General features: G+C 53.0%; 3 protein-coding genes across 4 annotated transcripts; 2 read left to right on the plus strand and 1 right to left on the minus strand.

Annotated features, from left to right (window-relative positions):
- Positions 1-3590: 3590 nt before the first annotated feature.
- LOC103049781 (monocarboxylate transporter 13-like) lies at positions 3591-11459 on the plus strand. Its single transcript, XM_088141988.1, has 5 exons — positions 3591-3896; positions 5928-6144; positions 7592-7735; positions 8479-9255; positions 10520-11459. The coding sequence occupies exons 1-5, from the start codon at positions 3591-3593 to the stop codon at positions 10744-10746; spliced, it is 1671 nt and encodes a 556-aa protein (XP_087998114.1). The 3' UTR covers positions 10747-11459.
- Positions 11460-13761: 2302 nt separating this feature from the next.
- Positions 13762-19670, plus strand: LOC103050029 (monocarboxylate transporter 13-like). 2 transcript variants are annotated; one of them, XM_025176255.2, is made up of 5 exons: positions 13764-14251; positions 15736-15879; positions 17106-17876; positions 18724-19099; positions 19217-19670. In XM_025176255.2, exons 1-4 carry the CDS (start codon positions 14044-14046, stop codon positions 18993-18995), a joined length of 1395 nt encoding a protein of 464 aa, XP_025032023.2. In that variant the 5' UTR covers positions 13764-14043; the 3' UTR covers positions 18996-19099; positions 19217-19670. The 2 variants fall into 2 exon arrangements, with proteins under 2 accessions (XP_087998232.1, XP_025032023.2); XM_088142106.1 differs by lacking the exon at positions 15736-15879 and having other exon boundaries at positions 13762-14251.
- An 829-nt stretch (positions 19671-20499) lies between these two features.
- On the minus strand, positions 20500-24216 carry SLC16A11 (solute carrier family 16 member 11). Its single transcript, XM_007443192.3, has 4 exons — positions 24015-24216; positions 22150-22293; positions 21134-21868; positions 20500-20714 (listed from the first exon to the last, which is right to left on the minus strand). Exons 1-4 carry the CDS (start codon positions 24214-24216, stop codon positions 20500-20502), a joined length of 1296 nt encoding a protein of 431 aa, XP_007443254.2.
- Positions 24217-26059: the final 1843 nt, after the last annotated feature.

The following is a 26059-nucleotide window of genomic DNA, read 5'->3' on the forward strand; positions in this document are numbered from 1 at the left end:
TAAAGATCCTGCCTCCCGCCCCCTCCCAACATCGGGGCCCTTGTCTGCATCCCCTGCAATGGGGTTACTTGGGGGGCTTTCACTCCCTGCTGACACAAGAGCCTGGTGCGGCTCCAGCGTTTGCACTCTTGCCCCATTTAATGTAGGGTTGAAGCCAAACAGGTCTGTCTGGATGGTTGGGGGTGGCGTACAAGTGGCAATAAAATAATATTTCAGAAAAGTATATTTCAGAAAAGATGGGGCATGGTGACAGTCATAAAGAGGTGACTTGGATTTCATGGTTGCGACCACCAGCTTTACTTTTTTGACCCCCTCCCCAACACCTCTGCCATAGCAAAAATGTTCGTCTGATGGCAAGGGGTGGAAAGGCCTTGCAGGTGGCCCTAAACCTTTGGATGTGCCAATTTTGGATGTGCCTGGCGGTGCCATGCCACCCAACTACACCCCAGTGCTGAATTCACGACACTGGACTTGCTGCCATGGGAAAAGCTTGCCTTTAGCAGTCGAGGGTTCGACTAGTTCTAGGCTGAGCGTTGTAATCTGCATGTTCTCAGAGGCTCTCCTTTTCACCCATCCGCCTTGCTGGGCTGGGTTTCTGGTGTGGGACAGCAGGATGGGAGGCTTCGACCGCCAGGTCCTCTTGCAAGCTCTCCAGAGACCTTCGGCCAAGGAGGGGCCCTGCCGCTTGACAAGAGACGTCAAGGGGGTGGTAGGGCATCTGCAGGCCGGACTTTGCTTCCAGCTGGCCCTTAATTCCTTTGCCCCCCCCCCCAGGCATTGGCCGAGGGCCCTTCTGCCCTTTGGAGCGCAAAAGGGAAAGTTCACAGTGGAAAAAGGGTCTGTGTGCGCCAGAGAAACTGACCTGGCTTGGTTTTTAAGCCCCGAGCCAAGCACAAGGCATTTTACGGCCCTGATCCCTACTGTAATGAAAACCCTGGAGCCTACTACAGTCCCATCATCCACAAGCTGAATGGCCCGGGGGCAAGGGCTTGAATCCAACCTACACGGAGGGGACCAAGTCACAGCAACCTCGACTGGGGACAACTTCCACTGAACTTTGAGCAGCCCTCAAAGACTCATGCTCTGAAATTCTCTTTTATTCCCTTTTTCTTTTTCTTTTGGGGCACTTGACTCCTGGGTGGGGAGTCTTCTGGTCTTTGGGGAGGATTATTTTTATGTTATTTTTCATGGCTTATTTCACTTGCACTGGGAAGCCAATCCCATTGCAAGGACATTTTCCCATTCCCCCCCCCCCCCACACTTCTCAGGAAAGCTGTGCGAGTTGAGATTTCTTGGTCGAACATTACAGTCATCCCAAACGGGAATAAATCTCCCTGCCCTAAATCCATCCTCCCTCCGGCCTCTCGCTCTGCGTTTTTAAAGAGAAAGTGAAGAGGGCTCAGCTGAGTTCTGCAGACAGCTGCTTCTTGGGCCCTCAAGTGCGGGAGATGCCAAGATGGTCCACTTGAAATGGACATTTTGCCTGGTCGGGGCACCCCAGAAGTCAATGGGGAGGATGGCATGAAAAAGGGGGTCCTCTTCAGGAGAAACTCTGGGCGACATTAGCAATGGGATCAACATCTCTCTGATTTCCACCGGTCACAGAATATTGTATTTCTCTCCCTGGAATATTTTTACTTTGTCTTTCAGCCCAAAAAACATTCTAGCCTTAATTTCATTGTTTTTAACTGAAAGGATAATGAAGCAACCTTATAATACTGTTTTGCTAATACAGTGTTTCTCAACCTTGGCAACTTAAAGACATGTGGACTTCAATTCCCAGAATTCCCCAGCCAGCATGCTGGCTGGGGAATTCTGGGAGTTGAAGTCCACACATCTTCAAGTGGCTGAGGCTGAACCCCACACTCACCAAGGAAGGGCTGATCAACATTTCCGAAGTCCAGATCTCCCGAAAGGTCCCTTGGCCCAGAAGTGGGCTCAGGGATGGGTCTGGAACTTCCTCCCCCACTTGGTCCATGTGTTTTTTACAGCTGGGAATTGAAGTTCCACACATCCTGACGTTCTCAAGACTGAGAAACACTGGTAATTTATATTGTTAGATTCACACAACGAAGCTGAACCCTGAAAAACAGACCTCAGATGGACGGTTGAAGGATGCTCTTCATTGGCTAGGCTCAGACAACATACTAAATCCAGGTTACCAAAAAAAACATTATTGTGTTTGTAGAATGTGCAATGCCCAAGCTGATAAACGCTCTTGTGGCTTCATCTGGTTTGCAAAAATCGCTAAGGATACGTTCCACATACTGAACCCCGAACCACCCAAACCTGGTTAGTGCTCTGCAAACTTAGATACAATCTTTGCTTCTATCGTTTTTGCCAATTAATTTAATTTGCTTCCAGGGCAAAAATGAAAATAAATAAATAAATAAATAAATAAATAAATAAATAAATACCCATTAATTGGTTTCAGTGCACCTAAAAATAATTGAAAAAAACACAATACCAATAATTTAATAATCGAGACACATCATGCAGCCATCAGTGAACCCAAACAACAGGGAAATATAAATATTTTATTGGAAATGGCCCCCCTTCGACAGCATGCACCAAAACCAGTATTTTTACTGCCAGGAGAAAGTCCTGAAGTAAAACGTGCATGAAAACTCTCCTGACTCTGCAGGTTTCACGGTCCCACATCCAATCGCGTTTCCTTCCTCCCCTCCTTCACTTGTTTCGTAACTTTTGGCCAAATAAGGAATTCTTTTGGATGACCTTTGAATTGGCCCAATAAATGTATTGCTCTTAATATGGATATTGGATTTTTAGGTTGTGGCAAAGGAGCGAGCATGGAGCAGTGAGATTCACGCATTACCCTAAAGCAGTGTTTCTCAGCCTTGGCGACTTTAAGATGCGCGGACTTCAACTCCCAGAATTCCCCAGCCAGCATGGCTGGCTGGGGAATTCTGGGAGCTGAAGTCCACACACCTTAAAGTCGCCAAGGCTGAGAAACACTGCCCTAAAGTACTTTTTGTGCAAAAGAACCTTAAAAGTTGGAGTCCCACAACATGCAACCCCCCAATCAAACAATGCCCCTTTGGGCTCAGTGCAATGTGTGAATTCAACCAGCGTTTTTTAAAGTCAAGAATTGGCAGCTCAGCGCTCCGGGCCTGCGGAGTCCCCGCACTCTGAAAACTAGCAGCTCAGGTTTCCTCCCATTTGAAGCGGGGAGGCCCGCAAATGCTCTTTCCCGACGCTTCAACACAGGTTTGGGGCCATTTTTAAACATCAAAGGAAAAAAACACCACCCCCCCATTGTAACATAGTCTCAGCCTTGCCTGTGATATGTTGCCTCATCTACTCCGCACCATTGTGCAGAATACTTTCTCCCATAATCCCCCCCCCCCAAATTAAATGCAAGCACTCGCAACCCCGCAAAGATGCCCTCTGCTCCAAGCCAATCTTCCCCTCCGCCCGGCACCCGGAGAAATTCACCGCTTCCTTCCCTCCTAGAGAGCGCCGGGTGGGGAAGCCTGCTCTGGGCACGTGCAGAGCGCTTTTCCCTCCCTGCTCAGCAACTTCCTAGAATGCCCGCCTGAATTCTCCGGCTCCACCCGGGCGTTGCAGAAATGCTTCCAAGAAGGTTTGCCCGCCGGACCCGCGCCTGCCTGGGCCAAGTCTGCCATTCCCCGAAGCCCTCAGCCCTCGCCTGCCGGCCCTGGGAACGGGCAGAGCAGCTCCGTTATTGGCTGGGCGAGGAAGAGGGTTTGAGGACGCGGAGCCAGACTTTGGCCCGGCGGGGACCGCGCTTGGCTCGGCCGGGCTGCGGGCGGGGCGGCTCAGTCCTGCATCCGAGACGGGACAGGCGGGCCGGGTCTCGCGCGGCGGCGGCGGCGGCGGCGGCGGCGGCGGCGTCCTCGGACCGCGGTGCAATGGTGGGTTCCCCCCGCGGCTCCCCTCCGCAGCAAACGTCGTCGCCGAGCGGGAGGTTGAATCTGGAGGGTCTCCAGGCGCAAACGCGTCGTTCCTGCAGAGAGCGGGACGGGCACGTGGCGTTTCTGAGGATGCAGCAGGGCGGGGAACTCTCTTCCTCCTCCTGGCCGCGTTCACACAACCCGCGGTTAGCGATGGCCCCCGTTCTCTGGATCTGCGCGATGCACTGGATCAGAAAGCGTGCGTGCAGCCTAGATGGGGCAAGGCTGAGGGAGGAAAAAACGAACCGACGCTGACCTAAAGAAACCGGAGCAGTCGCAGCTCTTGCTCCCTGGCGGACCTGGCTGAGCATGTAGGGCGCACGGTCCGGGGGGAGTTTCACTGCAACGGTTTCCAAGGCAGGAGCCCTGGTTGGGGGCGGGGGGCGGGGGGGGGCTCCTGGGGCAGGAAGATGGGGCAACCTGAAAGGGAGCGACAGGCTGATTCTAAGCCGCCTGCAATTTAAGCTGCAGGTGCCCCAGGACTGGGGCGCAGGGATCAAAATCTGGGCACTGGGGAGGTCCCCAGAAGCAGCGAGGGAAGGGCAAGGGAGGGGGCTTAGGGACAGAGACTAGATGAGACCAGCAAGCTGCAGCTTTTCTTCTTTTAAAGATACTCCAGGTGAGTATGGTCCAGGTGAGATGCCTTCATGGCCCCAGGCGCTCCTCTCACTGGTCTTTGTTTCTGCGAAGCCGTCTTTCTCAATCTCAGCAACTTGAAGATGTGTGGACTTGGCTGGCTGGGGAATTCTGGGAGTTGAAGTCCACACATCTTCAAGTTGCTGAGATTGAGAAAGACGGCTCTCAAGGATGGGTTTTCCATGCCTCTAAATTGAGAAATCGCAGGGTCGGATTTATCTGAAGCCAGAGTTGACCAAAACACTCTTTTGGTGGAATCTTAAAGCCCCGAGTGGCTTGGCACCTCCTCTGGGCTGTGGGCACCATGAACACCCCAAGGGATGCTATGCCGTTTTCCTGAGTATTGCGGAAGGGGCAATGATGTCTTGACAGGTGTGGTGCCCTTCTGTCATTTATGCAACGACTGCATGATGGCAGTCAATTGCCTCCTCCTGCAGATCTCAGTTGTGTGTGTGTGTTAAGATCCTTAAGTTCCCCCTGAACTTAAGATTGCTCCCCCCAAATTCTAGTGTTTGTGGATTTCTTTCTTTCATTTATTCCTCCCTTCTGTGTAAGTTGCTCAGAGCAGCTGTCATGGGTTCCTTTTTCATTTTATGCCTGAAACAACAACCCTGCACGGTAGGTTGGGCTGAGAGAATGGGAGTGGGCTGAATTCCCCCAGTGAGGCTTCTGACTCCAAGAATATTCCCCTCTCAACATCTGCCCTGCAACTGGGGAGAAAAAGGTCTGCATGGCAGCCAGGGAGGAGAAATTCCGAATTTTCTGCCGTTGTCTTTAGAACTGTACAGCACTTCTGCTCCCTCCTGACTTTCTCTTTAATTCTATGGATTAAAAAAAAAAAATCATTCCAATTTGGACCAGTCAGGAGGTGCACATAATAAACTCTTAGAGAAGAAACGATGCCTATCAGAGGAAAACCCTAAACAAAGGAGGAGGAGGAGGAGGAGGAGGAGGAGGAGGAGGAGGAGGAGGAGGAAGAAGAAGAAGAAGAAGAAGAAGAAGAAGAAGAAGAAGAAGAAGAAGAAGAAGAAGAAGAAGAAGAAGAAGAAGAAGAAGAGGAGGAGGAGGAGGAGGAGGAGGAGGAGGAGGAGGAGGAGGAAGAGGAGGAGGAGGAGGAGGAGGAGGAGGTGGAGGTGGCAAAAAGTGAAGAAAAGAAAGAAATATAGCAAAAAGAGACAAGCCATTGTGATGGCAAAAGTGGTGCAATCTGGGCATTTGAATTGCTTTGCATCTGTAGCCCTGGTTTCTCTTTTTTTCAGTTGTTGCTCTCTGCCTTTTTCCACACCAGCCGGGCTGCTTCACTGTTTTTTTTCCCCCCTTCTCTGCTCTGTCCTTCCACCTTCTGCCTCCGGAAAGGACCAGGTGCCCACGTCTTCTCCCGCGGCTCCAGCCGCTCCGGACGGCGGGTGGGGATGGATGGTCGTCCTGGCAGGCTTTGTGCAGTCGGCCCTGGTCTTCGGGGTGATCCGCTCCTTCGGCGTCTTCTTTGTGGAGTTTCTGGCCCATTTCGGAGAATCCTCCAGCAGCATCTCCTGGGTGGTGTCCCTGGGGATCGCCGTCCTGCAGTTTGCAAGTAAGGGAGAAGCTTTGCTCCGCAGGGAAGGGCGCTTGCAGGCTGGCCAAGCACGGATCTACCAGAGGGGTGCAGCGTCCCCCAGTGAGCATGGCAGGGGCTGATGGGGGTTGTAATCCAGCTCTGGAGAGTGCCCTGGCAAGGGAAAGTGGGAAGAGTGGAGCAGGAGAGGCTTTTGTGCATTCATCTGAGTCGCTCTTGGGTGTGTGAAAAGAGACAATATCGCTGGAAAAGGTATTTCAAGCCTTTTGCACCTAACTGGCACTGCAAAACTTAAAACGGTGAACAGGTAGTCCTCACTTGACAACTATTTGTTTAGTGACCAAAGTTACAAAGGTGCTGAACAAAGGGACTTACAACCTGTCCTCACACTTACAACCATCGCAGCACCCCCACAGTCACGTGATCGCGATCTGGGTACTTGGCAACCAGCTCACACTTATGACAGTTGCAGCGTCCCGGGGTCGTGCGATCACCACTTCCAACCTTCCCAGCTGGCTTCCGGCAAGCAAAATCAATGGGGAACCACGTGATTCACTTAAGAACTGCGTGATTTGCTTAACGACCACGTGATTCACTTAATGACTGCTGCACAAAAGGTCGTAAAATTGGGTCCATCATGATGCTTCACTTAACAACCACATCATTTAGCGACCTAAATTCCAGTCCCAGTTATGGTCGTTAAGTGAGGACTACCTTTAATTTGATTTCCTTTAGCTATACTGTAAGAAGGGGAGGGGGGAAACACTTGACTATTTCTTTCCAGCACTGTTTAAAGTTAGATGGAAGCATCCAAAATGAGGTGAAATATCTGGACTTTGTTTCCCCTTAGGCATTGCTAGTTCACCCACTTCTAGGAGTAGAATATTTTGGCTCCCAGACATTTGAGCAAAGTTAGTCAGCCTCAGGATGGATAACATTTGATAAGCCTGCCAGGCTAAGCCTAACATGGTTTGCTTCTTTGGGGCTGGGTGTACAAGCTTGGTGTGCTATGTCTTCCTGAGTTTGCTTTGCTGGACCGAGAATTTCTAGCAAACGCTAAACTGGCATCAGAGGTTAAGCAGCTCTACTGCATGTGATTAAAGCATATCGCGACGGGGTTGAAGCTGGCCCTGCCATTAGGCGATTAAGGTAATGGCCGTCTCTGAGAGCAGGTCCTGAAGCTGCAAAGAGCAGGAGGAGGTGGTCCGCGCCTCCTGCATTTAGCTGACTCCCAGCCTGGTGGTGCCAAATTAGCCTGGCGTCCAGGTGAGAGCCAAGTGCCAGTCCAAATCTGGAACAAGGGTGGCGTGGTCTTCTTCTCTGGTTTGGAAAACCAAGCCTTTGGAGCTTGGGGGTTGCCATCCCTCCCCATATTTCTCGAGGGCACCTGGTTGGGAAGCGTGTCTGAGCACTTGGTGGAGGGGGCTGAGTGGTCTCCTAAGCTTTTTACGCTGCTCTCTCCCAGGCCCGATGGGGAGCGCCCTCAGCGCCCGCTACGGGGCACGTCCCGTTGTGATGGCTGGTGGTTTTCTGGCAAGTGGGGGGCTGTTCCTGGCGTCCTTCTCCACCAACCTGATCCATCTGTACCTCAGTGTCGGCCTGCTTACAGGTAGGTTTTTGCTGTGAACATCTCCCCCCCCCAGGTCTTTGAAAAGGGGCGCAGGAAGAGTGAAACGTTTGGAGAAACCCTCTGCACTAAGAAAACCCTTTTCAAGCAGACCGATGCCATCGAGACATCTCAGGACTTAGACAAGCACCAGACGCAAACGTGGCCCCTCAGAGGGCTCTTGCCCTTGCTGGAGAAGGCACCCATCGGTTCTTGGGAAGCAGAATCTCTCAGCAAGCTCCAAGGCAAAGTTTTTTTAAAAAAACAACAACAACAACCCTCCAGAGCAGAGATTTAAGGCAGTTGGAGGGCAAAGTCCTAAGGGAAGGGAACCCAGGGCATTTGACCTAGCCCTGGAGGAGGTCACTGCAGATTGCTGACCTTCTCAAGCCCAAAAGCCCCACGCTGCCTTTGCTGAAGGTGCAGAAGGTCTCACGTGGCACCAGTGAGCGCCTGGCCCTGGTGCCACCATCTCCTGCTTCCTGAACATGGAGCTACCCTAAGTTGGACCTCAGGTTTCCAGAGGGCATAGACCGGCCTCTCCCAAGCTGGTGCCCTCTGGGCATAGACCACATGCCCCATCCTTCAAGGCCTTTTAGGTTGCAGCCGCACCAGCCGGATGGCTGGCATAGATTGCAGATGGGAAGTCTCCAGGTGGGGGGTTCTGTGGGTCTGATCAAATTGGAGGCCCTGCCGAGTCTGACCAAAGTGTTTCCTCCCTCCTCCCTCTCTCCCGCTGGTGACAGGGCTAGGATGGGCCCTCGTGTTCACACCTTCCGTGGCTGCTGTGTCCCATTACTTTGAGAAGCGACGGACACTGGCCATGGGTCTGGCCGTGTCGGGGGCCGGGGTCTCCTCGCTGGCCTTCTCCCCGTTCTTCCAGTACCTGGTGGACTTATACGGATGGCGGGGGGCACTCCAGATCGTGGCAGGCATATCCCTGAACTTGCTGGCATCCGGTGCGGTGCTGCGCCCCTTGGCTGTGGAAGGAGGCAAGCCCCCTGGAGACAAGGGGGGGGGCTTCTGCCAGGAGCCGAGGACCCTGGCCTCCTCCTTTGCACTGGAGCTGTTGCATCACCGACCCTTCCTGCGCTACGTCTTGGTCTTTGTCCTGGTGGACATGGGGTACTTTGTCCCCTACGCCCACTTGGTGGCCTACGCAAGGGAAGTGGGCTGCAGAGAATACGATGCGGCTTCCATCATGTCGGTCGCCGCCATTGCAGACATGGCGGGTCGCATCTTTGCTGGCTGGCTGGCGGATTCCCAGGTCTTCTCCCGTTCGGTCCACGACTTGACCCTTTGGATGGCCTTGACAGGCATCGCCCTCACCCTGGTGCCCCTGGGACACAGCCTCGAGACCCTGATGCCCCTCGGCCTCTGCTACGGATTCTTTGCCGGGGCCCTGGTCCCGCTGCAGTTCACCAGCCTGGTGGAGATTGTCGGTGCCAGATACGTGCTGGCGGGCATTGGATTCATGCATATGCTGGAGAGCACAGGGGCCCTGGTGGGGACCCCCATTTCAGGTAAAGTTTTGGGGTTGCCCTCCTTCTGAGAAGACCCTCCAGCGTGCCTGAGTTTTGAGCTAAACGTTCACATTCAAACCGTAGATGGATGCCATGGTATAGAAGAGTTGAAGGTCCTTCCCTACAAAAGAACGTGGCCAGCTAAGCGGTGCAGGCCTTGGACTGGGAAACCCCAGCTCTATAAGAATGGTGGAAAGAAAAGGGGCACAGTCACCTGCAGGGGGGAAGTCCAAAATGTCACTCATTGGTCTTGAAATCGGGGCGGGGGGGGAGAGATAGATCACAGGCATGTATGCAGGGTTTGGTAAAAAAAGTCAAGACGGTGAAAGCTCTGCCTGTTTTAATGTGCGTCGCCCAGTTTAGGCCTCACAGAAAGGGTTAAATTCACCAGGCAAGCAGCTTCTCAGCGACAGGCAGTCATCCTTTAAGGGATCCTCCTCTCATTTACATGTCAATATGGTAAGAGCTTACGAAACTTCTTTGGAGTGCAGCCAAGAGGTCAGGATCACTTGGGGAAAATTCAGCGTGGCGACAGGGCAGGGAGTATAGACATAAAAACAGGTGGAAACGGATCACGTGGTTGTGTCTGCCATCTTGACTTTTTTGACCACACCCTACAGCTTGAGTTACATTCAGGCCCAAGGGCCCATTTGCAAAGTCTGGAAGACCTGCCACAGTTCGGAGAAAAGAGAGGAAGGCTTTTTTTCTGATCGTATGTGAGCTATTTTGGTCTGCTTTATTATCCTGGCCTCTACTGAGGAAAGGATCCCTAAAATCAGTGCGTATTTTTGGATTTTAGTCTGCCATATTGTCTTTTTGCAGTCTTTATACAACATGCTGAACCTCATTACTAACCCATTTTCTGAGCTCACACAGATTTAACCATAGACTAACCCAGTGTTTCTCAACCTTGGCAGCTTGAAGATGTGTGGACTTCAACTCCCAGAATTCCCCAGCCAGCAAGGGGGTTGGGGAATTCTGGGAGTTGAAGTCCACCCATCTTCAAGTTGCCAAGGTTGAGAAACACTGGACTAACCAAGTGCATGACCCGACAACCCTTAAACAAAGTGAGCACCGACCAAGATCTGCATGTGGTGTGAAGGCATCTTCAAGGTCTTCACCTCACCTGCTTAAGGATGACAGTGAACTCAGCTGCCTTGTAGTCAAAGAGCTTCCCTTCTCAGTGGGTGGACATGAGGTGGCCCGTGGGGGAAAGCTGGCTATGCTACATCCTGAGAGTTAACCCCCATATGTTGCATTTCAGGTTGGCTGAGAGATATCACGGGGAACTTCACCGCGTCCTTCATCTCCGCTGGAGCGGTCCTCTTGGCTGGTAGCCTTGTCCTTCTTACGTTGCCCAACTACTTCTCTTGCTCAAGACCACCCAAAACCCAGCCGCCTGGCACAGCTGAACACCAAGACCCAAAGACCCTGGAATCAGGAGGGTTACCCCAACAAGGCAGAAACCTTTACCAGATAGAAACGGGCTAGTCCATTCCCACAACCAAACAGAAAAAAGAAAAACCTCTTCGTCCCTCACTTCCTCGTCCACAGCTCTTCATACTTGCTGCTGGTCCAACTCGTTCTTGTGACTTCGACACAGGGGAGAGATCTCTGTTGGTTTTACAGGACACCAGGCAGGGGTGTTTGCAAGGGGGGAGGGGGGGTTTAAAAAAAATATCAAGATAGCAACCGCAACCATGTGATCGAAGCCCTGACCTAAATTGCTGTCACAGGTAGTCCTCGTTTTGCAACCACAATTGGGATCGGCAACTCGGTCATTAAGCAAAGCGGTCACTAAGTGAAACCGCAATGGTGCTTAGATCTTCCTTCAGCTTTCCTTTGCTTTACAGACCTGCGAAGGTCGTAAATGCGAGGATTGGTCATAAGTTACTTTTTCATCACTGTTGTAACTGTGAACGGTCGCTAAACGAGGCAGTCGCTAAATGAGGACTACCTGTACTTGTTTGATGCTTTTTTTTTTTTTAATATCAGTGGAATAAGAAACTGACAAGCCATCTGATGCCTAGTCAGTTTCCAAGGGGCTGGTCAATTTCACTTGTAAAGCGAACCGAGGAATGTTCAGTATTACTCTGGGATCGAGAGATGCTGTTCCTTTGAGAAGACAAGGTTTTTGGGGTGGGGGTTGTTTTGTTTTTGAAGCTTCAGTGTCTAAGAATGTGCTTGTCTTTCCACGTGCATTACGCAACATTAAAAACCATTTCAAATACTTAAATGAGAAAGCTGCTGTCGACAGAAGAAAAGCCATAGAATTCTGTGCCGTTGGACGTGGGAGCTGCGCATTCGGTGCTGAAGACGCACCGGAATATCTGCGCCTGCCCTGCAACGTAGCAGGTTGTACTCGGCTCGCGGCGCGTTGTGGCTAGATCCACCACAGACCTCTCTTGTTAATTCCAGCGACCGGGGCAAATCCTGCAGGTCCCACTCAATGCATTGCAAGCTGTCGGACATATAGAGACAATGGGGTGGAGTGGTGAAGGAGCTGGACAGGTACCGGGAAACTCCAGGTTCGAGTCTGCCCCCAGCCACAGACGATCTCTGGGAGACTTTGGGCCCATCACCCTCTCTGAGCCAGCCTACCTTGCAAGGCTGAGGTTTGGGGAAAAAGAGGAGGACCGAGAGCATATGTGAGTTGTCATGGAGTTGGGAGGCCCTATAAAGTTAAATTAATATATATTTAATAAATACATAAATGCTGCCTTGCACTCCTGAAGGAAAGCTGAGATATGAATCAAATAAGTCAGGTCATTACAGCTGCAAACCAAAATCAACCAATTAAAGAAGTGGATGCATTTCTCTATTCCAGTAGTTTTCAACTTTGGCAACTTTAAGGTGGGTGGACTTCAACTCCCAGAATTCCCCAGCCAGCATGCTGGCTGGGGAATTCTGGGAATTGAAGTCCACCCACCTTAAAGTTGCTAAGGTTGAAAAACATCGCTCTATTCTTTTAATTTGTTGATTTTATTCATCAGTGTTCTATTCAACCTCCTTTCAGGGAAGAGTTGTTGGGAAAACCGGGGAGGCTCTGCATGCTGCCTTTTGCTCCTGAATGCATTTATTTATGTATTTTAAAACTCCCAATGGCAGACAGCTCTGGAATCTGGAAGGTCTGGAAGGAGACAGACGTAACAAATAAATAAATCACCAGCTTGGTTCTTTCTGTCACGGTCAGCTGGGAAACAGAGGCCTGGGGCTCTGAAGAATCTTGCAGTAGCATTCTTCTTTCGGGGAAAAAATACCTTAGCTCAGCAAAGGCTTTATTTACATTTATACTTTATTGCTCTAAAGCATACTTTCAGGCCGCGAATAAGCAACTAAGATCTCAGACTCTTTCTAATGCCGATCAAGAACATTAAAGACGAAAAACAATCAGCCAAGTTCAGGAGAAAAATTGACTCATAATAAACCAGGCAGAAAGTGGGGTGAGTGAGTTTAAATTCCTCCCTCCTTTCTCTGAAAATTGTCATCGTAAGTTGTTGGCACAGGCTGTCAAACCTCTCCAAAGCTCCCGTCTTCCTCCACCAGCTGCACATTCTGCCTTTGGGGTCAAGCATGAAGAGTGCCCAGACCTTCATTTTTTTACAAAAATTCCAGATGTTGGCATTCTACCACAGCCCTGAGCCACTGGTTGGAGAAGCAAAAAAACAGGACGAGTTTGGAAGCACCGTTTGTGACCCCCAAACTTGAATAAAGCTGTAGCTCACGAAAGCTTCTGCCTGAATGAAGTTCGGGCCTCGCAAACGGTGCTCCCAAACTCGTCCTGCTTTTTCCCTTTCATAGACTTAAACATCTCTCCTCCATCCAAGCTGGAGGAAGGTCAGCCCAAACTAATTTTATTTGCACGGATGTTTCTGCTGGATCACGACTGTAAGTTCTCCCTGCTTCCCCATCGGTCGCACCCCCTTGCATTGCATCCTCCGTGCACATTCACAGGCTGCTTTAGAACAGCAGTTCTCAAATGTTTTGGTCTCGGGACCCCTTTACATGCTTAAAAATGATTGAGGACCCCAAAGAACTTTGGTTGTGGTGGGTGGAATCTACTGATATTTACTGTATTAAAAATTGAAACGGAGAAATTTTAAAATGTTTCTCTATTTGAGTTTGCAGACCCCCTGAAAGGGTCTCGGGGATCCCCAGGGGTCCCCAGACCACCCTTTGAGAGCTGCTGCTTTAGAAGAAAGAAAGGGCACATCTGGAAAGCCCCACAGCAGCAAGAGAGGGGAGTCCTCAGAGCCAAAATGTACTTTTTCCAAGGGCATTTTGTGAACTCAGTTGCAACCCGTCGTTTGTTTACACCAGTGTTTCTCAACCTCAGCAATTTTAAGGTGGGTGGACTTCAACTCCCTGAATTCCCCAGCCAGCATGCTTTAAGATGCGTGGACTTCATCTCCCAGAATTCCCCAGCCAGCATGCTGGCTGGGGAATTCTGGGAACTGAAGTCCACCCATCTTAAAGTTGCTGAGGCTGAGAAACACTGGTTTACACAGACCCTTCGACTCCTTGTCTTGTGGGCATGCCCGCTGAAAGCCTGATTTCTCCACCCTGGACTTGCCCATCTCCCAGGAAATCTGCACGCCTTGCTGCAAACTTTGACCGACTTTTCGATGATAAGAGGGCACTGAAATATGGATTGCTTAAGGTGCGCAGGTCCCGGCTTGGGCAAACGAGAGGCGTGAAGGGAGGTGGCGCCGGGAGACTGCTTCGGCTCGGGAGGTGTCGTGGTGCTGCCCTTCCACGGGAACGGAGAGACCTAAACTCCTGCCTGGAATGAGCCCTCCCCATGCCCGGGATGGCGCCCTGGATGGGGGCTGGGGGTGGGCCATCGTCCTGGCGGCTTTTCTGCAGTCCGCCCTGATCTTTGGCGTCATCCGCTCCTTCGGCGTTTTCTTCGTGGCGTTCACCGATTACTTCGAAGAGCGCTCAGGCGCCACGTCCTGGATCCCCTCCATCACCGTGGCCACGCTCATGTTCGCCAGTGAGTGCTTCCCAGCGACGGGCACCGCCTGATTTCGTCGGTGCTGGCCCACGGGCCGTTACGTATCAATACTTTTCATAATGCTCTCTTTAGGGTAGGGTCGAAAAAGTCAAGGGGGGGGCTATGATGGTACAATCGAGGCTCTGTTGTTATTTGTTTGTTTGCCACCCGTCTCACACAAAGTGACTAATGATGATAATAATAATAATAATTATTATTATTATTACTACTACTATTATTATTATTACCACCAGTGTTAGCTGTCTTGAATAATCATTTGACTAGTCGGGAAGGTTTGAAAATGAAAAAAAAGTTAAACGAATGCCTTGTAATAGCAGATCAACTAATTTTTTGAAGGACAAAGTCCGAATACTTTATCAGTATCATTGCTCTGTGTGTTTTGAACTAGCCTCATAATGTAGACCAGCGTTTCTCAACCTCAGCCGCTTTAAGTTGGGTGAACGTCAACTCCCAGAATTCCCCAGCTGGGGAATTCTGGGAGTTGACGTTCACCCAACTTAAAGCGGCTGAGGTTGAGAAACGCTGATTTAGACCCAGGCCTGGGAAATATTCTTGCAGCGCGCCACCCATTTTGCAGTAGATGATGGCGTTGCCAGCCCTGAGTTCCTCCATCAGGCGCCCTCCAATTATTTTGGGTGGGAAACTCAGCATTCTCTGCCTGCGTGGCCGACCTAGGCGAGGAAGAAGCAGAACGGGAGGTCAGCCGGACGACTTAGGTAAAGTTCCTTGCTCCTTCCTGGGATTAAGAGAACATCTGCTCTGAGGCAGATGAGTGTCGTCTAGGGCCCACAGACAGACTAACTGCATCATTGTAAGACCGACGTTATGCCTGTGTGGCCTGCTTTCCTTTGCCCTCCCCTCTGCTCTTTCCTTTCATGCTGGGACTTAAGACCTGAAAGTCCTGAGCACACAGAGACTGTCTGTTTTTATTCTTCTATAGACTGATTTGTGTTTTCTTCAGGCTGAAAGTCAGGGCAGAATACATGAAACCAACAGATAGCTTGTCTTTGCAGAGGGCATCAGGTTGGGGAAGTGGCCAGTTATGTCATCGACGCATTGGTTTACTTACTTATTTATTCTTCCTTTGCTTATTACATTTGTATAGCCGCCCATCTTAAAACCAGATTACAAGCCAACAATAGGAACAGCATCTACAAAACCAATAGGGGGAAAATATCCTGCTCAATGGTCCCCAGATTGCTGAGGAAGTGAATTAAGTCAGTAATAATCAATATTTCACCTTGCTTTTTTTTTTTTCTAATGAAAATCTGCCATTCACTCGAGCATTTTCCTCCAAAATTCTCTGGTTGGCCCTAACCGGGCTCTATTTCACTCCATGGCCGGGGAGCACGTTTAATGGTGGAGAAGGCCCATCCGCTGATTTTTGCAACCAGCTGATGAACGTGAAAGGTGGGAAACGCCTTAATTCCCCCATTTTTCTCTCTTTCTCTGCGCCCGCCCAGGCCCGCTGGCAAGCGCGCTTGGCACCCGCTACGGGGAGCGCCCGGTGGCCATCGCTGGGGGGATCCTTTCCGGGTTGGGCTACTGCGCGGCCTCGTTCGCCACCAGCCTGGCCCAGCTCTACCTGTTGATTGGCCTGCTCACAGGTAAGCCGCCTCCGGGCTATATCAGTCCTGTGCAGTCGCCGAACACTGGCACCCGTGACGAGCCACGGTGACGGGGGCGTCTGCAGGATACGGTCCGGAAAGCCAAGATGGCAACTGCGGGGGTGTGACTGAAGTTCTACCTGTTTTATGCCCCACCTTTATCTTGACCGTTTTTCACTGTAAGGTTTGCAGCCCTGCATCCCAGAGAAATCCAATGCCAAGAATTCAGGAGGAGGCTCTTAGAAAGAAACAGCTCTTTATTCGGCCGAGTAAAGGAAGCTGGGTGGTCAGCACCCAAAGCATAGGCAGCAGGTATGCCAGGGTGTGCCACGCCAACTTAGTTTTTATAGTCTTATGGGGCAAGAGATTGCAACACACAAGGCAGTTTGAACCGGTTTAGCTGTAGACCAGTGTTGTCCAAACTTGGCCACTTTAAGATGAGTGGATTTCACCTCCCAGAATTCCCCAGCCAGCATGGCTGGCTGGGGAATTCTGGGAGTTGAAGTCCACTCATCTTAAAGTGGCCACGTTTGGACAACACTGCTGTAGACCCTTTCCTGAATACCCTCAAAGTCTCCTGCAAACGTGTCCCTCTCATTTCGAGCTAATGGTGTCTTTCTAGCGGGGCTGCAAGGCAACCCCCCCCTTCAGCACCCTACCCTGCAGCAGCGGCGTTCAGGTGCTCATTGTGGCTTGTTTTAGATCCTACGTTTGGCTTAGTTGTCTCTGCAACGCCTGCAAAGGTGACTGTGGACTGGAAGGAGGGTAAACCTCCAGTTTGGGCGGATCTGGGCCAGGATGCTGCGAGGCTGGTTTCTCCCACAGGGTTCACACACTCCCACCAAGCTTGGCTCTCGAATCCAGAGCGTACTTTGCAAGCCAACATACCGTCGATGGCATTCTCCCCACTTGGAGGCCCAAGTGTTGTACCAACCCAGCCAGGATACAGGGAAGCCAACAATCAAGGTTCAGAATCAGGATTTCACACGATCCCTCCACTCACTGAGCAGGCTCCGGGGTCAGGATTAAAATATGAATGGGGTTTTAGTTGCTGGTCTCCGCGTTATATCCCAGGCTCGTATTCTGCTGCGAGCCTTCGAAAGGATGCCGGGCACCACGAGGGGCAGCGAGGGTCTTCCGTCCTCCAACGTGGTCACGCGCAGATTCAGGCGGAGGAAAGGGGCTTTTGCGGTGGCCTCACTAACTTCTCCTCTCTCCCCCATCAGGAATCGGGGGGGCCCTGATCTTCTCCCCCTCCATGGCCCTGCTGGCTCGCTACTTCGACCGGCGTCGTGCCCTGGCCAACTCGGTGGCCTTCTCCGGCACCGGCATTGCCTCGCTGGCTTTCTCGCCGCTCTTCCAGCTCCTGGTGGATGCCTACGGCTGGCGGGGGGCCCTCCTGCTGGTGGCCGGGATGGCCTTCCACCTGGTGCCCTGCGGTGCCCTCCTCCGGCCGCTGCCCCGGGCCAAGGAGAACTCTCAGGGGCCTCCCTCGCCAGACAGCCGAGGGGACAAGCTGGCCACCCTGCTGGGCCTGCCTTTGCTGTCCCAGCGCGCCTTCCAGACCTTTGGCGTGGCCGGCGTGCTGATTACCACCGGCTATTTCATCCCCTTTGTCCATCTCGTGCCCCATGCTCGGGAGAGGGGCTTCGATGAGTACCAGGCAGCCTTCCTGGTGTCTGCGGTGGGCATCGCCGACATTGGAGGCAGGATCGTGGCCGGCTGGCTGGCGGGCTGCACCCGCACCCTGAGACTGTCCCACCACCTGGCCATCTGGACCTTCCTGACTGGCTTTGCCATGCTGGCCCTCACACTGGGAGGCAGCTACGTCGCCTTGATGGTCCTCAGCATCTGCTACGGCTTCCTGGCCAGTGCCGTGATCCCCCTCAAGTTCTCCAGCCTGGTGGAGATTGTGGGGACAGAGCAGATTATGGGAGCCATCGGGGTCATCCACCTCCTGGAAAGCGCTCCGGCCTTAGCGGGACCCCCTTTGTCAGGTGAGAAAACCCAGCTGGGAAAATGGGGCTGGACTACAACTCCCAGAATGCCTAGCCAGCAGGGCCAGCAGAGGAGGGAGGGAACTGGATACCAGTTGGAGCGATGGGGGAGAAATTCCCTTGCTTGCCTTTTGGAACAAAGATCTTAAAACTTCGTTATCGATCGATCGATCAGTCATTGTCAACTCTTAGCAACCCCATAGATAAATTTTTACAAGGTGCAATTTTGCAGCAAAGTTTGCTGTAGGTCTGTGTGTGTGTACGTGTGCATTTGTGCTTACACGCATTCATAAAAAGGATGTACAAAAATGCATTTTATCAGGGGAACCCTATGTGCAAGATTTGTGCCTATTAGAAAACTCACAAATGGAATTTTCTTGGGATGAGGAGAGCTGTTCTTAGGGGTCCCTGGAAGATGCCAGGAAGGAGAAGACTGAATTTAAAGTATGATTTTGGAAGTCCCAGTGCTCAAAAAGGATTTTTTTTACAACTGGCATGCTGCTGTTTTCTTCTCCCCACAATTTTAAAGTTTTTTTTTCGATTTTTATAAATAACTCAAGGTGGCGAACATACCTCATACTCCTTCCTCCTCCTATTTTCCCCACAACAACAACCCTGTGAGGTGGGTTGGGCTGAGAGAGGGGGCCTGGTCCAAAGTCACCCAGCCGGCTTTCCTGCCTAAGACGGGACTCGAACTCGCCGTCTCCCAGTTCCTAGCCTGGAGCCTTCCCCCCAGACCAACTGGCCCCCCTTTGCAGAACCCTGTTACAGAAGAATTCCTTTTGACCAGTTATTTTTCCCAAATCAAGACATTTCTCGCGCAGTAACAGACTGTCTCCTCCTTCAGGTTGGATCCGGGACGTGACCGGGAGCTACAACGCCTCCTTCTTGGTTGGAGGCGCTTTTGTGATGGCTGGCGGCTTCTCGCTCCTGCTGCTGCCCAATTTCTTCTCCTGCCAACCCCTCCTTGCTCCGCCAAACTCCAACCCCCCCAGGGACTCCCAGGCTCCCAGCCGTCAGAAGGACGCAAAAACAGACCTGCACGGGGTGCGCATAGCACCAACAGTTCTAGAAGAGCCACCCAGCCCTTCCTTTCTCAAAGGGACGCCTTCCCCCTGAGCCCCCCTGTGCCAGGACTCAACGGTGGGGCACATCCCCAGCAGGGCCTTTTCATTGCTTTTAAAAGTATTTGGTGAATTCCTCCCAAATGTTCCATGTGCAAGGTTTCTCAACCTTGGCAGCGTGAAGATGGGTGGGCTTCAACTCCCAGAATTCCCCAGCCAGCAAGGCTGGCTGGGGAATTCTGGGAGTTGAAGTCCACCCATCTTCACGCTGCCAAGGTTGAGAAACACTGTACTAATGCAATTATTCTGATACAGCTCAACAGCGCCCCCTGGTGTGTCTGCTAAGCTGGCATCATATAGGGAAGACCAAATCATGAAAAAATGACCTTTTGTTCCCCCAAAATACCCCTAAAACTCAAGCCCTTCCACACCTTGCCCATTCCATTGGAAAAGGCCAGTTCTTTTACAGCTGACATGCCGGGGCAACAAGAAATAAGGTTCACCCACTAGGTAATTTTCTGATTTCTGACCTCACAAACCTCAGACTACCGGAAAAAGCCATATGTGTTTCTACAAGAGACTTTGCTCCTCCACCTGAATTCACCTACCATCTCAGCTGTGGCAACTTTAAGATATGTGGACTTCAACTCCCAGAATTCCCCAGGAAATTCTGGGGAATGACAACTAGTAGCGTTCTGTTTCTGCGGTCTGTCTTTCAACAGGTCTTCCCTGGGAAATGATCTGGCTCGGTTGATTTCTTAGCAGATATTGTAGCTCCATCTCCCCAATGCCTGGTTTAATTCCACCAGCTGGGCATCTCTGTCTGGTGGGTCGGAACAAATGCAGTGGAACTGGGGATAGTCCGGCCACAGCTTTGCAGGTGCCTGGCACTGCCAGGGGTGAGACCATGGGGAGATGCTTGTCTCCCGCTTCCAGACATCGAAGGTCAGGGAGGCTCAGGACCCACCGAAATTTTCATGCAGCGCTGGTCGAAGGGGAATTGGTGGCCGGCATTTCATCTCCAGGCAGGGCAGCTGATTAAAAGGGGACTCTCCATGGCTACGGACACGGGGGGTTCCGGCCTCCCCCCAAGTCCCAGCTGCTGCCTGCTGGGAAGCAAGAAGGGAAGGGGCTGGTGGGCAGGGGCGTCCACTGGGGGAGGTGTCGAAAAAGTCAAAATGGTGGCTGTGACCAACCTATCAAAGCCTTTTGTGTGACACGTGAGACTTTTGGGACCGCCTGATCTAGCTGATCTCTGGGGGTCCCAGAAGGCTGGACTAGAGGGGCCCTTTGTCCTTATCCAGCCCAGGGGCCTTCCAAGATTCTTATGTTGTAAAAATGTTATAACAATAACATTTTGTTGTTGAGGAAGGGGCCCTGGAGTCCTCACATCTGGAGGGCGCCTGGTTGGAGAAGGGGACGAGAAGAGAGCGCGAGGAAGCTGGTGTCCCCTGGATGGGTTAGATTCCCACTCCCATCATCCCCTGTTGGGCTGGCTGTGATGGGCATTGCAATCTGTCAGACTGGAGGACACTGGATTGAGGAAGGCTGCATGTTTTCTATATTTCCAAATGCCCCCTGGCACAGGGGGCAGCGGGCAGGGGGCAGGGAGGCTTTTGCTGCCCCTTGGCACCGGGCATCTCATCTGGCTGGGCGCTACAGCAGCTGCCCAAGGGGGAGGGAAGGGCAAGGAACACCAGACTGGCACAGAGGACAAAGGCGCCACCGACCAGGAACGAGGCAGTGAAGTCTCCTGTTTGGTCCCGCAGGAGGCCTGGAGAGAAAGGGAGAGACAAGGAGGCAAAGACCAGCATTGCTAGCTTAATCGTGGTTTCAGATAAACCCTTTGTCTCGCTGAAAACAGTGGCATGGCCAACAGCTTCTGCACCCACTGCTGGCAAGATTTCCAGTCTGAGCTAGAAAGCAGCTGGGATTTAGCACAGTGTTTCTCAAACCTGGCCCCTTTAAGACCTGTGGCCCAACTCCCAGAATTCCCCAGCCAGCCAGGCTGGCTGGGGAATTCTGGGAGTTGAAGTCCACAGGTCTTAAAGGGGCCAGGTTTGAGAAACACTGATTTAGCAGCATTGAGCCCATCTTGCACAGGGCTTGCCCAGAGCTACGGCTGGCTGAGCAGCACCACAGGGACCCCGAGGGACCCCAAGAAGCTGTCAGCAAGACCACTCTTCTTCTCACCTGAGAGGGGGGGTCCCAACAATCCACCGACGCTCATTGACATCAGGCACAGCCCCGTGGCATTCACTACGCGGGCGACGCCGACCAGCTCTGGCAAGACCGCAAAGGCCACTGTCGCAAAGCTTCCTGCGCTGAGGCCATAGAGCAAGGCCAGGGTGAGCAGGCTGCCATACGAGGACGTGGCTGGCAAGAAGAGAAGGGTGCCCCCCACAAAGGAGTTGAAGAGCACCAGCAGGTAGACGGGCGGCAGGACATGCCGATCGGCCAGGCAGCCGGCCAGCAGCCGGGCCAGGGCATCGGCCAACGCGGCCAGCGAGACCACCAAGGCAGCTCTGTAGGGCCCCACGCCCAGGGCCCGGCTGTAGGCATCCAGGTGAACATAGGGGGTGAAGTATCCGGCTGCCAGCAGGGCAGTGCCCAGGGCAAAGGCCCCGAAGCCTCTCTGGGCAAAGAGGCCCAAATCGAAGGGGGCGCTCAGCTTGGGCTGGTCCCCCCGCAGGGCCAGGGGCCGCAGTAGGGCCCCGCAGAGCAACAGGTGGAGGCTGAAGGCGGAGGTGACCAGCAAAGCACCACGCCAGGCAAGTGAGTCAGCCAGAAGGCGCAGGAGAGGAGAAAGGGCAAAGGAGGCCAGTCCGTTCCCGGTCAGGGCCAGCCCCATGGCCAGGGAGCGTCGGGAGGAGAAGTAGCGCGAGAGGGTGCCCATGGTGGGGGCAAAGGCCAGCGCCCAGCCCAAACCTGCAGGGAGACAAGGGAGAGAAGGAAGCCCCCTGCGGATCTGTTCAAAAGGAGATGGAAAAGAGGCCGGCAGGGTGTTTGTGGAGCGGCCACGAGAGCACAACTGACGCATTGCGCATAAAGAGAGCCAGAGCTTCAACCACACCGCGGCAGCCAGCTTGACCGTATTGATCATGCCCCGCGGACATCCCTGGAGGCTCCAAAGGGCATGAAACTGGGTGCGGATCTACGCGCTCCGAAGGGCCGGGAGCAACCAGGAGAGCAGAGGCCGTCCGACTCACCTGTCAGGAACCCCAGGGTGAGGTATAACTGGAGTAAGGTGGTGCTGAAGGAGGCCCCAAAGATTCCCAAAGAAGAGAATAAACTGCCCAGCATGACCACCGGACGAGCTCCGTAGCGTGTGCTCGCCGCTGTGCCCAGCGGACCTGGCCAGGAAGAGAGAGACGGAGGGGTCAGACAGCGTCCGTTTCACAGCTTGGAAATGAATTGGGTCCCAAGGCCCACAGCCCTCAATGTCTTGCAGGGAAGATGGGGGCAGGAGGGAAGAGGTGGTCGTGCCCTGTTGCCACTCCCAATTTCCCCAAGTGATCCTGAGCTCTTGATTGAACTACAGGTAGTCCTCACTTAACGACCACAATAGGGACTGGAAAATTCATCATTAAACAGGGTGGTCATTAAGCGAGGTATGACCAATTTTACAACATTTTTTGCATCGGTCGTTAAGCAAATCACCACGGTTGTTAAGCAAATCACATGGTCATTAAGTGAACCACATGGTTCTCTATTGATTTTGCTTGCTGGAAGCTGGCTGGGAAGGTCGCAAATGGCAATCACGTGACCCTGGGACACTGCAACCATTGTAAGCCCGAGGACTGGTCATCAGTAGCTTTTAGCACTGTTGTAACTGTGAACGGTTGCTAAACAAATGGTCGTTAAGCAAGGACTACTGTACAAAGGATTTTCGTAAGCTCTTACCATATTGACATGTAAATGAGAGGAGGATCCCTTAAAGGATGACTGCCTGTCGCTGAGAAGCTGCTTGCCTGGTGAATTTAACCCTTTCTGCGATGCCTAAACTGGGCGACGCAGATAAAAAACAGCCCTTCGATTGCATCTTTAGAGCCACGGGGCAATCATAGCCACCTTAGCCTTTTTGACCATATCCTGGGGATACACCTGCTCAGAGCCCTCCTTTCCTTCCCCTAAAATATAACGAGCTGCCAATGACCAGTCAAGAGGTGCACATTTCACAAGGCAGAAGAAATAAAGCCTGAAGGATGAGTTTCCGCAGGAGAAAGGGAGTATGATTTTGGCTCTGGAGCTATGCCATCCGAGTCACCAAAACTTTGAGAAGAAGCTGATGGCTCTGGCAGACTCCGATGCTTCATGATGACTCGATTCAGATACTTCCCAGCAGGACCCACACTTGCAAGGGTGCATCCCTGGTGCCTTCCAGCCCTCTGCTCTACCCAATTTTATTTTCTCCCTCCAAATCCATTAATGCAGTGTTTCTCAACCTTGGCCACTTTAAGACGTGTGGACTTCAACTCCCAGAATTCCCCAGCCAGCAAGGGAAAGGCTGGCTGGGGAATTCTGGGAGTTGAAGTCCACACGTCTTAAAGTGGCCAAGGTTGAGAAACACTGCATTAATATCCCTATATCGATCTCTTTCTGAGAAGTTAGCATGCTATCCTGTAAATACACCAGCTGGAAGCACTGTCTGCCTTTCCAAAAATGATCCCTACAGACTCCAGAATGTTTTTTAGAAAATAAAATAGGGCCGACGATAGGCCAAGGCTCGCTTCATCTGACCTGAAAAGGAAGCTAAGATCACAGGTCAGAGCGCGTTCCAACAGCAATTCGCTAGTTTTTGAAGAAATGGGCGCTTTGCGACTATTCCTGCCCACCGTGGCAGCCATTTTGTGAGTGTGCTCACCAGTGTCCTCTCCCCCCCCTCGCCCCTGACGCAGGGGAGTTCTTGCTTTAACCTCTTGCACGGAGGAGTCTGAATTTCGAACCATGGGTGGATCCCTTGTTTGGATCCATCTTGGGTCAGCTCAGCCACGGAGGGGAGGACTGTAGCACGGGGTCCAGATGCCAGAAGCAGCAGGGCCTCCTCGGGGGCCGCCCCGCTCGCCACACTCACTAGCAAATTGCTCCGTCGCCAGGGCGATGGCTGTCACCCAGGAGACCTGGGCCGTGGTGGCCTCGAAAGCCTCCACCAGGTCTTCGAAGAGGACGCCCAGGGATCGCAAGACGCCGAAGGTGAGCGAGTTGGCCAGGAATCCTGCCAGGACAACCAGCCACCCCCAGCCTCCGTCGGGGGGCTCTTCCAGCGGCGGCGGCATCTCCGGCTGTGGGGCTGCAGGAGGGAGCCTTGCCGAGAAGGGGGGTCCGCTCGCCCAGCGGTGCTGCCTCCTGGAGCGGGAGGAGAAGCACCCCCTGGTTTCAGAGGGGCCAAACCTGGACCAGAGCAATACCAGGCCCGGCCTGCAGGGGGCAGGCGTGGCCTCCATCACCCATCGCGCGTCGGGGCTGCTTCGTTTCTGGTTCCGAGGAAGATCGCGGGTCGCTCTGTTTCCGGGGGGGATGAGGAGGGGTGGGGGTGTTTGCAGCACGTCGTAACTTCTTGGACCCCGCCCCCCCCCCCAATTTGGTTTGCTGGTGGCCCAGCCTTCCTTCCCTCGGCACCTTGAGGGGTGCCAAGGTTTGTAGTTCAAGTCCCCGCTTGGCCATGGGCCTCCCTGGGTGGATCTGGCCTGTCCCAGTCTACCTCGCAGGGTTGTCGTCGTGAGGCAAAGGCAGGGGAGGCCGCCAGGCTTTCACCTTCAAGGGAAAAGCTGCACAAAGCGATCGGGTTGGGGAAGCAAAGGGGGGGGGGTTTGGAACCCTTCATTGCTGTGGGTCACAGGATGAAAGGGGGGAGGGGAGCTTTGCGCAGGCCGCTGCCCAACTGGACAGGATGCAGGGAGTTTCCTGAATGTTTTCCCCCACCCATTTTGCACTGGGGTCTTTCTTTCGATGTCTTCCTCCTCCACTCCAGATGTGGCCCCGCTCCCCATTGAGAGGATTCGCCTATGGACGGACAGAGCCGAAGCCCCCTCCCTCCATAATTTCTCCCCACTGTTCCGCTGGGCTGGGAAGGATAAAAGAGCAGAAGCAAGGACGGGCTGAGCCACGGGCGCTGAGCCTCCAAACCGGGGGACGCAGCGGATCCCGCCTCCTCCACGGAGCTCAGACCCTGCCCGGCCCTGCCAGGCCCCGCGGGCGTCGGAAAGTGCAGGCCGGGCTGCGGTTGCTCTGCTCTGGGAAGGGGGGACTTAGCGTGGAGGGGACAGCGGCCCCCCAGCCACAACTCCACCGTGCTCCCCTCTGCAGCCCCTGGCAGGATCCGGCCGTTTCCAGCCTCCGTCGGTTGGCTTCTTCACTCACATCACATCTACTCCTGCCCTGTTCGAAGTTTTTACACGAAGTTTGTGTGCAAAAGAAAAAGAGTTTGTGTTTTTGGAGAGTTTTTGCGCAAATTCTCTCCACTGAGTTGGAAAGGAGAGGAAGCCACGGTTAAATAACCAAGGCTGCCAACCGATTGCCCAAAACAGGGCTTAATTTGTTAAGCCAAAGGGACAGGAGAGATCTCAGAACCGGTCGGGGCAGCGGGCGGGCTGAGCGTAACTCCATCTGCCTGGGAAACCGGCTTTTTCCGAGCTGGGAGGGGCGCACAGGCCGGTTTAAAAAAACAAAACGTGGTTTTGCTGAGAACCGGGCGGGGGGGCACGCAGGCAGGACACCAGGCTGCTGGGGAGAAGGGGCAACGGGGGCAAGTGGAGGAGCACGAGAAGGAAGCCTGCGCTCTGGAGGGGCATTGGCACCTTGTCAAGGGTCAGGGACTGGCTGCTTTCCAGAGCGAAGGCAAGTCCCTGCAGCCGTGGCCCGCTTGGGAGCCGCTGGGCAGTGTAATGCAGCACCATTTGGAGGGTCACGGGTTACCGCCCCCCCCCAATGAAGGAGTAAGAACCAAGCCAGTGGGATGGGAGCAGGGCAAGCAAGAAACGGGGAGAGCAACACGGGAAGATGCAAAAGGGACAGTCTTTCGACCGAGGAGCCTCCCTCCCCCAAAAGGCTCAGGGCAAACTTTGGCCTGTTTCTCATTGCCCCCCCCATTCCTTACCTGCAGCAACTGAAGGTAGAAAT

The sequence above is a fragment of the Python bivittatus genome, unplaced genomic scaffold (genome assembly GCF_059951505.1).
Source record: "Python bivittatus isolate LINGU-HERP-01145 unplaced genomic scaffold, Pbiv_v1 ctg000370_np1212, whole genome shotgun sequence".
Classification (NCBI taxonomy): Eukaryota; Metazoa; Chordata; class Lepidosauria; order Squamata; family Pythonidae; genus Python; species Python bivittatus.